Source organism: Anabas testudineus, chromosome 8 (genome assembly GCF_900324465.2).
Source record: "Anabas testudineus chromosome 8, fAnaTes1.2, whole genome shotgun sequence".
In the NCBI taxonomy this organism is placed as follows: Eukaryota; Metazoa; Chordata; class Actinopteri; order Anabantiformes; family Anabantidae; genus Anabas; species Anabas testudineus.
The window spans coordinates 4,859,845-4,872,786 of NC_046617.1; the positions used below are offsets into that span (position 1 = coordinate 4,859,845).

General features: G+C 40.7%; 2 protein-coding genes across 2 annotated transcripts; one reads left to right on the forward strand and one right to left on the reverse strand.

Moving 5' to 3' along the window:
• Window positions 1–811: 811 nt before the first annotated feature.
• On the reverse strand, window positions 812–2,158 carry nupr1b (nuclear protein 1b). The gene is made up of 3 exons (XM_026365336.1): window positions 1,952–2,158; window positions 1,743–1,878; window positions 812–1,160 (listed from the first exon to the last, which is right to left on the reverse strand). The coding sequence occupies exons 1-2, from the start codon at window positions 2,046–2,048 to the stop codon at window positions 1,751–1,753; spliced, it is 225 nt and encodes a 74-aa protein (XP_026221121.1). The 5' UTR covers window positions 2,049–2,158; the 3' UTR covers window positions 812–1,160; window positions 1,743–1,750.
• Window positions 2,159–5,645: 3,487 nt separating this feature from the next.
• sgf29 (SAGA complex associated factor 29) lies at window positions 5,646–10,616 on the forward strand. The gene is made up of 10 exons (XM_026360633.1): window positions 5,646–5,733; window positions 6,368–6,441; window positions 6,544–6,619; window positions 6,752–6,824; window positions 7,078–7,142; window positions 7,249–7,378; window positions 7,735–7,881; window positions 8,053–8,088; window positions 8,825–8,987; window positions 9,574–10,616. Exons 2-10 carry the CDS (start codon window positions 6,376–6,378, stop codon window positions 9,688–9,690), a joined length of 873 nt encoding a protein of 290 aa, XP_026216418.1. The 5' UTR covers window positions 5,646–5,733; window positions 6,368–6,375; the 3' UTR covers window positions 9,691–10,616.
• The last annotated feature ends 2,326 nt before the right edge of the window (window positions 10,617–12,942 follow it).

Here is a 12,942-nt window from a genome sequence, read left to right on the forward strand (position 1 = left end):
GACAGTCGCTGCCACCTGCTGGGGAACACTGACATCACACCCTGCAGGTCCAAGTTTGAAACTCCTCAAATATGAAGGTGCCGACAGGGAGCTGTTGTTTAACCTTAAAGAACTCACAAAGTTCCTGCATCTGTGAGTCCGCCCCAAGGGTCTCAACACACTCCAGTTTCTGCATTGTGCTTTAAAACACACAAACAATCAACTACCCTGGCCCCTGAAAGTTACTGGATGAACTCAATGCTCAACTGCACCCCCACAAACACAAGGGAGATATTACTAATGTTGTTGAGCTTAAGTACTCCACAGGGATTATTGTTGGCAGCATATGTTTTACTTTTTTACTGCTGCAGCTAGTTTCTAATTATACACTAAAAACATGGTGTCTTAAAATGATTTGTTATTAACACTATAACACATTTACACTATATTCAGATTTTTAAGAACCACTCGAATATGATGGTTTACAACATGATTGTCAGGACCCTATAAATCTAAGGGCTTACAAATGAATTTACATAGGAAAGATAAAAGCATGTCTGCATTGATGAGTATTTTTTTAACTATGGTATCAGTCACTATTTGGCGATATCAACAGTTGAGCACTTTAATTAGCATCACAGGCTAAAAGTAGTGAAACCTTGTGTTTACTGCTAATTGTCAAATGTTAGCACATGCTAACACACCAGACTAAGAAGGTAAATATTATACCCCTTTGTCTAATCTAAGCTTTTCACTTCTGAATTGCTGACTTTTACATCTTCTGACTGATCAATCACTGTAAAATATGACTATAAGAAAGACAAGAACCAACTGCATTGAAAATGTTTTAATAGTAAAAATGAAAACTTGTCAACACACAGAAACTTCCACCACCACCACACTCACAGGTGCACCCTCGTGGTCTGAATGGGACCCAGGTACACGCCACCACAGGTGAGTGCTTCACAACCCCTCCAGGCTAAGGAGCCACAGTCCGCTGCCTTTCACTGACGTCTGAGCTCAGGGAAGCTGCAGCTGGAACATCTGGATCAGTGGACTCCTCTTCACGCCTCGGGTTAAACCTCGCCCAACGGAGCTCAGGACGCTCCTGCCGTCTGCACATCTCGTTTTGTCGCCAAGGAGGCCATGGTCGGTGTCCGGGATAAGCCGTCCGAGTTGCCCTGGATTAGAAAAGTCAAATCAGTCATGCAATAAAAACATGTGGCAAAAACCTTGATCTTGAGCCAATTGTCAGCCACTTTTTTCCTCTTTTTCTGGACTTGAATTGTTTGGTAACCATGTAGGAATGGAAAAAATAAAAAGGGCTAGACATAAGAACATGTAGTTAATTAGTGGGTGAGGCGTGTGGCTTGGTTCTGCTGGGGCCAATCCTCTGGCTCCATTTATTTAAATTCCCCTAAGCCAAACCTCATTTGGAAGTTTTCCAGATAAGGATTTCTTAACTGACTTCTTAAAGTAGCAACTATCCACATCCCAGACATGCAGCTGGGAATGAATGTGTTAAAGGAAAAAGTTCCTAAATGAGAACTTTGAGTTACATCCACTCCCTTAGGTACTGTGAAGGGAGGGGAGATGAAGGAAAAGAGCCAGATGCCGCTTGGAGATTTGCCAACTTTAAGGTTTTACAGCTTCTCTTCAACTCCACAGCACAGTAAACGACTCAACAACCATACCGATCACAAACCGAGGGGTCGACCTTCAATTCGGCGCGTTAGTTGGACACAAAGACGAACAAACCTGACCTCAGTGTTCACTCCTTGTCCTTCTTCTCGCTGTTCTGCAGTTTCTCCACGATCTTGCGCTCATGTCCTGCTGGGTTGTGTCTGTTCGTGTTTTCACTGGCCTCCTTCTTCGTCCTGCCTTTACGAGCCGATCCCTCTGGGAACAGGAGAAACACGGTTTCACCTAAACAAACCACAAGCTGTTTGTTTTGTAGAAGAAGTTCCCTCACCTGTGTATTTATCGGTTAAGTTATAATATTCATATTCATCGTAGTACTCGTCTTCGAAGCTGCTCGGCTTCATGTTTTTCACGTCGACGTGACTCATGTTTGTTGATCAGGATCAGAGAACAACAACAACAACAACAACAACAACCACTTCTTCTTTTCTTCCTCTTGTCCTGAAAGTTGATGTTTCTTTCTCTGCTTTCCTGCAGAGGTCTCGGTGGGTTTTTATAACGGGACATCCTCCACCTCCTCCTCATCCTCCTCCTCCATCTCCTCCTCCCTCACTCACAGACACTCCCCTCTGGTACGTTTCCTCCTCCTGCTGCAGAAATATTGCATCAGATTTTAGCTGGAAGTGACTTGAAAACACAATTCTGCTTATTTTCAATCACTCTGACCTACACCCCCCCTCCCCCCCCCCCCCTTCTGTATAAACACCCATGTGCTCATGAAAATTGTTTGCTGCTCTCCTAACAACAAGCCCTGGTCACTAAGGACATCAAAGCATGAATGACAAAAACAAGACCTTCAGGTCAGGGGACATGAGGAGACATGAGGACCGTCACTGGCTGCTGTTGTTGTGTGTTATTTTTGTGCTGACTTTAAAAACTCTAGTTCCCTGAAGTCTGACCTTCGGTTCTGCAGCCGACTCTTTATCAGCAGCTGCAGTCTTCACACAGCTCTGACCTGATTTATCCAGATGACCTCAGACCGCAGAAGCCAGGCCAGAAAAGTGTGTTTGTGTACGTAGGTGTGTGTTGTTATCGTGGTATCTCAGTCACCTTGGGATACTTCCCTGTAAGCTAAACGTGAACCAAACATATCTCAGAGTCAAAGTGCAGACAGATTGTTTTAAAAGAAAGAAGCTTAACGGCCAAATATAGTTTAATAAACTTTAAGGCAATAACCTTATTTTATTTTTCTGTACCTGTGCAGGGACTCGTGTAGACTAAAGTGTGAACTTATACAAGTTAAATGTTTTATGGTTGTGTACTAATGTTTTTCTTGTTTTCCCTGGTTTTGTATTTTTATATTTTATAAAAGTCATTTTTGTTTATTGGAACATTTAACATGTGAAAGAAGAGGATAAATGTACAGGGAAGAAGAAAAATTCTTTCCAATTTAGACACACATGGATCTAATGAGAAAATGTTGCCTGGTGCAGTTTTAAACACAAACAGGGTTTCTGACAGCGGAGGAAAAAATTATGTCACGTTGTGAATTGAAACTCATCCTCTCGTCGTCATGGTGAAATTACAGGCCTCGAGCATCCTCCATCATCGGCTGTTAAAATATACTTTAGCTGCTACAGTGAGGATAAGAGTCTGGTTTGTGGCTGCGCCGCTGAGTCAAGATGGAAAACTTGAAAATGCAGTGGATCAGCATAAGTGTTTGTTTGGATGGAATCAGTTTCTTTTCCTGTGGATAACTGAACACTGTCACTGGGGTCACAAGATAAATCTGTGGGGATATGACGACTTTTGGGTTTTGGAGGTTTTCTCTTATCTCTTTGTTGTTTACATGAAACCTTGTGGAAGCTTTTGAGGCAGTGTCCCTGGTAGAACTGTGAAACATGACAAGGACACATTTCAAAGTGTCCTTAGGACCAGAAACTCGATTTTATAAGAAAAACAAAATAGTGCATTGGATTTTACAGGCATATTATCTGTTCTCACTGGAAACACGTGATTCAGAATGTAACAGATGATAATGAAATGTAGTGACACAAAAGGTGAAATATATAAATACGTATAGAAGTACAGTACGTGAGTAAATGTCCATAGTTACTTTTCCACTAGTGTCTGACTAAATACATTCATATAAGCTTATTCTAACCAGGTGAGTCATAGTTATTATAATCAAGCTAAACATAGCAAAGCTTAAAATCCTACATGATGAATGTTTATGTAATAAAATCATGAAAGGAATTTGTTAGTGGGATTGTAGGAAAAGTTTCATCATCATCTCAGGTCTTTGACTCATAATGTGTGGAGTCAAGTGTCACCACCTCACGCAGAGCGCAAACAGGCAGCATGTGTTTCTGGATCCGGAGCAGAAACCAGCAGCTGAGGCTTTTCCTCCTCCTCCTCCTCCTCCTCCTCCTCCTCCTCCTGCTCCCGCAGAGGCTCCTCCTCACGTCTGGAAAGTTCAGTGAAAACCTCCCTGTGAGCCCAACGTGACTGTTGGCAGGCGGAGAGATGTGCGAGGAGAACTCAGGCTGTAGGCATGTTTCACTGAGTCACAGCCTGTCATAAACGCTGCCTTCAGTCCTGGAAAACAGAGCGGAGGAGGAGGAATTTTATAACCACCCCGCTCTATGTTTATCTCTGCTTTTTAAGAAAATACTGCAGCAGCTTTTGTTATTCTGTCAGGATGTTTCCTACGCTCTGTTGCTGCGTTATCTGCTGATTTGTCTTGTTTTTGTCTCCTTCTCCCCTGTTTGGCCACATGACTGGGTGTAGTAAATATTTGCAGAAATATGAGCCAACCTGCCCGAGCCGAGTTACAGTCTGTCCTCACATCTGTCTGTGGAGGAACTTGGCATGTGCACACAAACACGTCCCCAGCGTGTAACACACCCAGTGTACACACGGCACTGTAAACCAGGTTACAGATAAGATATGGTCCAACAGTCGGCCTGCTTTATGGCCTGACTGGCCGAGCTGGTGGCTTTCTGCAGATCCATGTAAACACACTTTCCTTGAGCATGCATGTAATTAATCTATGCATAACTAATGAACAATAATTACATCTGCGTAAAGATACACTCTCTGAATTTGTACCTCCTCAACTCATTTCAGAATGATGGGATGTGTGATTTGTAGGCACCGGCTTTTGTTTTAGGTCTGACAACCTTAAAGCAGCAGATGTTAATCATTAATTCACAGGATGTTTATCTGCCGACTGGTCTCAAAGTGTGATGGGAGTACAGTTTGTACTGGCACACAGGCCCTACACCATCAGGGGCCATCAACAAATCACTTGTATGATATGCTTTATGCTTATTTTTTTTTAAATGTCAGCTCTTGCTATCAATACTTTGCATTTACTGTATCGCTCCTCAACAGCAAGTCAAGGTTTCTGTAGACCTAATACCATACGTTCATACACATCATATTAAAGCTGCAGAATTTAACTTGAGTCTTATATTTATTGTTATAGAAATGTTCTCCAAAATATGTCTTAATGTGGAGAAGTGCCGTCAAAGGCTTCTGTGACCCAGACTTGTTGACTCATTAACTCTTCTTGCCAATCAGAGGTCAAGGTGACTGGTTTCTACTAATGCTGATTTGATTACCTAAAGATTCCCCAAAAACTGTAAGTCTGCTGTTATAAATATTAATATTCAGTTTCTAAATGGATTTTGGTTCAGATGTCTTGCAATCCCTAGGGGTCAATATTTAAACATCCCACTCTTACTTGTGAATTAAAAAAGATAAGATGACAACGTGTTGCTTTGTGGATTGATTGTGGAGACTTTAAACAATCTGGGAACATAACCGTGTTCTTATTCACGTGCTGTAACTGAGCGATAAATCATTTGCATATGATTTCTTAACCAGTATAAGTAATATCATTAATAATGGCTTGTACAACTTTCATACATGATGCCCTATCAGAAAGTTAGACTACCACAATATGTGTCAAACCTGCAGGTGCACTCCCGTCCACCGGGTGGCGGTGTGCTCAGTAAGTCCGGATAGCGCGGTTCTCAATACTGTCGAAGAAGAAGTGACTGTTCGTCGTTAGCAAGTCGACAATAAATAAACAGAAAAACTCACACGGTAAGAAGCCTTAATGTCTGTATTACAGAATATGTAGACCATAAGTGTGCTTAGCTGTCATACTGTATATATATGGTGCTAATGTTGGTGTTGCAGGAGCACAAATCCCACGGTTTAGATAACACCTCAGCTAATATTAGCGAAACAAACCAGTTGCTAATCCAGCCAACTAGTGCCTCAGTAGCCACAACATTAATATAAGCTACTTGTTAGTTTACATTGTTAGTGGTAATTGCAGCATTACATACAACATCACTATACACAGGTCATATTGTTTCCTTCGTCTAATTAATAAATATGATGGGAGTCACTATAGAAGCGCGTTTTACAACAGATTTACACCGAACTCCATTCAAAAATCTTTGAATTTAAAGACGCCATGTCCTAAAGCTATTATAAGAACCGAGCAGAGCTTCAGTCTAAACCGCCTACATCCACTCTCCAAGTCGGCTCTCATCCAACGCCCAATTCTAATGCACTGATAAAATGTTAGGTTGTTTATTCCTCCACTGAAGTGACTGTGTTATGTTTCCAGCAAAACCACACTCCTTTGCTATTTAAATGGACAGATGTCTGACATTGGTTTTTCTATGTATACAAGCTGTTACAAGATCTGAATGTTAAAATCTTAAAGGTACGGATATGTCAGCTGATACCAAGATTGCCGAGCTACTCACAGAGCTTCATCAGCTCATCAAACAGACCCAGGTAAGTTAGAGACACTAGTTATCAACTGTAAACCGTAACTTTAAAGTCAGTTAAAGTTAACCAAATCACAGGAAATTAACCTAATCTCTGTGCTCTTTTCAGGAGGAGAGGTCACGCAGTGAACACAATCTGCTCAACATTCAGAAAACACATGAAAGGATGCAGACAGAAAACAAAAGTTAGTCACACATCATTAACAGTAGCATCATTTTCAGAGTCCTCCCTCTAACATTTATGCTTTCCACAAAGTTATTAGTTGCTTCTCTATGTTTTCTGTTTCATTCACACTTTGTTGCCATGTCTTCTCCAGCTTCTCCATATTACCGGACCAAGCTAAGGGGATTGTACACAACAGCCAAAGCAGATGCTGAGGCAGAATGTAGGTGAGTAACCACAAATTAATTTTCCTAGAATTTTACAGGCATGGTTTAAACCCTACAGTGAGAGGTTTAGAGTGGAAAGGGTAACTTTAGTACATGTACAGGTTTCAAAGTTGTAAGCGCCATGAAACACAATATACTTTGTTTGATAAACTTAGTGGTCACATAGCACAAATGCTTTCATTAATTTCTTCAACACTTCAAAAATGCCGCTGTAACAAAATCCCATCATGTTCTCTTCTTTTATTCCCTGCAGCATCCTACGTCATGCTCTTGACAAAATAGCAGAGATCAAGTCTTTGTTGGAAGAGAGGAGAATAGGTGGGTGTGTGTGTAAAAAAACATTAACTGGTAGAATACAACATTTGCACACTAAGATCTGCAATGGGATGCCAGGTTAAATTCAAATGTCCTTATTTTTTTGCAGCTGCTAAGATGGCAGGAGTTTACAGTGACAGTGATCCTCCCAGGAAGACAATGAGACGTGGTGTCCTAATGACACTCCTCCAACAGTCAGCCATGACGCTTCCTTTGTGGATCGGAAAACCAGGGGAGAGGTAGCTGCCACTATGAAGAGTTTTCTTCACAACTTTGAGCCACAGAGTTACCAGATAATTTTGTTAACAGGCTACATTCTAATTATTTTACATTATCTCTGCTTGATTAGGAAGTTTTGGAGAATTTCAAAAATAAAAAAAAACAGGCTCATCCAATTTTATCCTGTTGTCTTTTTGTTGTTCACATTGATAGATTAGAGGATGATGATGAAAGATCTTTCTTTGCCAATTCTTAGAGAAGCTGTACTGCAGGCACACTACTCAAAATCATAAATGCTCAAATAATGTGTGTACAAACAGCTAAAACACTTGTATAATGCAGAAGCAGTTATAAAATGTCAAATTCTCTCGCTCAGCCCTCCGCCTCTGTGTGGAGCCACTCCAGCCAGCAGCGACTACGTGGCCAAACAGGGCGACAAGGTGGCAGCGAGGGTGAAAGCTGTAGACGGAGACGAGCAGTGGATCCTGGCTGAGGTGGTCAGCTACAACCACTCCACCAACAAGTGAGAACATCACGCATTTCACACACATCAGAACAAACAGGATGTGTAACATCAGGATTTGACCTTCAGGATGTGAAGCTGAACAGAGGATGAGGAACATGTGGACTCAGTTGAGTGAAATCAGTTGAATGTTCTCAAACAGATCTGACTTTTCTTCACCTCTTCCTGCAGATATGAAGTAGACGACATTGATGAAGAGGGAAAAGAGTGAGTTCTCTTACAATAGCTTCACATTTAAGCTCTCTAGTACTCAGTCATCTCTGTTCTATATCTCAGTCTTTAATCCTTTTACCGTTCTCATTTACATGTTTGGTTTATTTCCCTCTTTTCTCTTTCTGTCTCTGCCCTATGCCATCTCTCCCCAATTTTACCAAGCACTATTTCTATTTCTCTTTGTTATTGTATTGTAACAGTTCCCGGAGACTGTTTTAAAGCTGCAAAATTGCATTTGGGTTGAAACCAAGCTGCCAGCATATAAAACATTAGGAACTTGATGTTTTTAACCTGGTAAACCTGAGCACTCCCAGTAACAAGGGAAGCTGTGTTTCTGGCAACAAAGACCATTTAAAAGATGTCATTGGTACTGGTAGCTGGGACTATCACAATTGCTAGTGCCCATTTTGCAGGCATGTCGCATTAGCGTGTTTTTGTACTAATTTACTTTACTCTTTTTAGGTAGAAATTGTTGTTTTGGTCTAGGTTGCTGCATGTTTAGTCGGCTTTTAAATGGTCTTTGTTGTTGAATGCCCATCTGCGCTCTGGTTTAACAGGTTAAAATCATGATGTGAGATGTAAACCATAGTTATCTGACGAAGCTCTGAGGTACTGATAAACAAGATATAGCAGTTGTTGTTGTTGATATAGCAGGCTCCCACACTCAGAATAAACCTATTTTGCCTTAACATTTTAACTGTGGCTAAAAACTCTATGTTTGTGTGATCAGGAGACACACTCTCAGCAGACGACGGATTATCCCTCTGCCGCAGTGGAAGGCCAATCCAGAGACAGACCCCGAGGCCCTTTTCAGTAAGGACCAGTTGGTGCTGGCCCTCTACCCCCAAACCACCTGCTTCTACCGGGCCCTCATCCACACGCCACCTCACAGGGTGAGTCTAAGATGTGACATTCTGGCATAGATCTCTGAGCAAATGAGTTAGGCACTGCTACAGAGGCGAGCTTCAAACAAAACTGTGTGCAAGTGTCTGCTGGGCTGAGCGAAGAAAACTGATGAGGATGGGCACAAGTTCAGACACCCATATTATTTAAATATTAAAAGTTCAAACCAATGTTGTACTAATAATACAAAATACACATAATAGCTGCTTTAGCTTAAGCTTCTTTTCAAGTGGAGAAAATTGTTTATTCCTGTAAGGTCATTCGGTGTGCGGAAATTATTTATTACTGCTCAAATTACAAGTTGTGATAGATTCAGATCATCACTGATGCAAACCTCAGGCAGAGACCTAGTTCTCTTTTCAGAATGGTGTCAGTTAATAATCTTATCCTCTCCTCCTGAGCCTAACACATTATGATACCTCTGGGAGCTGTCCTAAATATCTGCAGACATAGGAAGTGTTACCTATTTTTGAAAATATATTGTTATTGTTATAGATCTAAACTCTGTTGTTTCTGTGTTGGTGTTTCAGTCACAAATTCCCACGACATTTAACCTCAGCATGTGTGTGTTTGCAGCCACAGGATGACTACTCAGTACTGTTTGAGGACACATCATATGCTGACGGCTATTCCCCTCCTCTCAATGTGGCTCAGCGTTATGTGGTTGCCTGCAAAGAGAACAAAAAGAAGTGATGGACACTAAGCATAACCGGATTACTGGATATCAAGACCTGATATAGAGCAAAAGACAGTAGTGAAGCCTCGTTGGCAGGATTATGATGGCACCGGGTCCAAGCATCTGTTGCAGGTTTTTGGCCAAGAATTTGTACTGATTGATTGAAGGTGAATAGGTGATCAATCAAAGGGAACACACACTGAAAAGACTTTTGAAGTACAAGTACAGCTAAAATAAATGCAGCTGTATGTCAAAATCACCACCAAGACGCACTGGCTGGAAATAAACTACACATCCCTGAACACCTTATTATATTACAAATATTTTGTAATTAATCAATCAGTCATTTAGTCTATAAAATGCTTTTATTTTTGTCCCACAATTAAATGCCCAAAGAAAACAGATTTTTAAAAAACACACTGGATGGTGGTAAACTAGATCCAGGAGCATGTCAGAAAACAAAACAGCTCGTAAGTGTGTTTCTTTGTCTTAAGGTAGGATAATTGGAATTTTACTGCTAGGATGTTAGTTACTTTTCTAATTGCTGCAAAATCTGTAAACTGTGAAAGATAAGCATTTACTTTAGGCTGTATTAAATTGTTACACAGTAATTGAGGTTGTATTTTGACAGACTACAAACACTCATGCAGTAACATCTAATGGCCTGGAGAAGTTTGGTTTAATGAGTCTCAAACATCTTCTGTATTCCCAACCGCTGTGGTGAGAGCTGTTTGGTTATTCTGTCATGAAGGGACCAATTTGAAACAGCTTTTTATCTGTTTATCAGTGCTCTGTGAAGATCTGTGTTCAGTCCACCTCGCTTCGATTCCGTTTGATGCTGTTCTCAGTGACACACAGTCACAGGGAACATCCAGTCATTAAAAGCAACATTAAACCACACAGCAAAACATTGTAATTGGTATTATTGTTCTATAATCAAATATGATAAACACAGATGTGGTGCGTGTATTGTAATTCAATTCAATTCAATTTTATTTGTATAGCGCCAATTTACAACAGAAGTTATCTCAAGGCACTTTACAGTGTAAGGTTTAAGACCTTACAGAAAATATTTATACAAAATATTAGAGAAAACCCAACAATCCCATTTGAGCAAGCTTTAGGCAACAGTGGAGAGGAAAAACTCCCTTTAGAGGAAGAAACCTCCAGCAGAACCAGGCTCATAGTGGGCGGCCATCTGCCTCGACCGGTTGGGGTGAGTGGAAAGAGAAGAGAGAAAAGAACAGCAGGCAATAAAGACAACAACAAGCAATAAAGACAACAACAAGCATCAAGAACATTGGGCAGATGAACTGGATTCTGGAGATGTACAGCTCCAGGCCGAGGATACCTGCAGAAAAGTACAGAGAGAGGGAGACAGAGAGGAGGAAACACAACTAAAAGAGAGAGAAGACACAAAGTTAATGACATGAAATGGTGGCATTTGCATTGATACAGGAGAAAGGAGAGAGGAGAGGAGCTCAGTTTATCAGTAGAGGTCCCCCAGCAGAATAACCTATATCAGCATACCTAAGAGATGGTTCAGAGTCACCTGATCCATCTCTAACTATAAGCTTTATAAAAAAGGAAAGTTTTAAGTCTAGTCTTAAATGTAGAGACGGTGTCTGCCTCCCGAACCTGAACTGGGAGCTGGTTCCACAGGAGAGGGGCTTGGTAGCTAAAGGCTCTGCCTCCCATTCTACATTTGGAAATTCTAGGAACCACAAGTAAACCTGCAGTCTGAGAACGGAGAGTTCTGCTTGGAAGATAAGGAACTATGAGGTCTTTAAGATAAGATGGAGCCTGATTATTAAGGGATTTATAATTTAGGAGAAGAATTTTAAATTCAATTCTGGATTTAACAGGGAGCCAATGGAGAGAAGCTAACGTTGGAGAAATATGATCTCTCTTGCTAATTCCAGTCAGAACTCTGGCTGCAGCATTTTGGATTAACTGGAGGCTCTTTAATGAGTTATTGGGACATCCTATTAATAATGAATTACAATAGTCCAGTCTGGAAGTAACAAATGCATGGACTAGTTTTTCAGCATCACTTTGGGACAGGATGCTCCTAATTTTAGCAATGTTTCTTAGGTGAAAAAAGGCAGTTCTAGAGATTTCTTTTATGTATGAAGTGAAGGAGATATCCTGATCAAAGATAACTCCGAGGTTTCTTACAGTATTACTTGAGGCCAGAACTAAGTCATCAATGGTGAGAATGTGTTTAGACATAGTGTCTCTGAGATTTTTAGGCCCAAACAGTATAACCTCTGTCTTGTCCGGATTTAAGAGAAGGAAATTGGAGGTCATCCAGGCCTTTATGTCTTTTAAGCATTCCTGAAGTTTGACTAATTGATTAGTTTCTCCTGGTTTCATAGATAAATATAGCTGGGTATCATCTGCATAACAATGGAAATTTATAGAGTGTTTCCTAATAATATTGCCTAAAGGGGACATATATAACGTGAAAAGAATCGGTCCAAGCACAGATCCCTGTGGAACTCCATAGCTGACTTTGCTGTGCATGGAAGACTCATCATTAACGTGTACAAACTGAAATCTATCCGATAGATACGATTTAAACCACTCTAGTGCTGTTCCTTTGATTCCAATGACATGTTCCAGTCTGTGTAATAAAATGTTGTGATCTATAGTGTCGAATGCAGCACTAAGATCTAACAAGACGAGTATAGAGAGTAGACCATTGTCTGATGCTAATAGAAGATCATTAGTGACCTTTACCAGTGCTGTTTCTGTGCTATGATGTACTCTAAATCCTGACTGGAAATCTTCATACAAGTTATTGCTACGTAGGTGGTCGTACAATTGCTTAGAAACTATCTTTTCAAGGATTTTAGAGATAAAGGGCAGATTGGATATTGGTCTATAATTCGCTAAGACCCCTGAGTCCAGAGTAGGCTTTTTGAGTAGGGGCTTGACTACAGCAACCTTAAAAGCCTGTGGTACGTAGCCTATTTGTAAAGACAGATTGATCTGATCTAATATGGACGTGCTGATCAAAGGTAAGACATCCTTGAGGAGTCTAGTTGGGATGGGATCTAAGACACATGTTGATGGTTTAGAGGAATTAATTACTGAAATTAATTCCGAATGATCTACAGGGAGGAAGCAGTCTAAGTACGAGCGTGGATCTAGAGTTGTTGTACAATCCATGCTATATGCAGGGATGATCTGATCAATTTTTTCTCTAATAGTTATGATTTTATTTGTAAAGAAATTCATGAAGTCATTGCTGCTGAGAGTTGAGG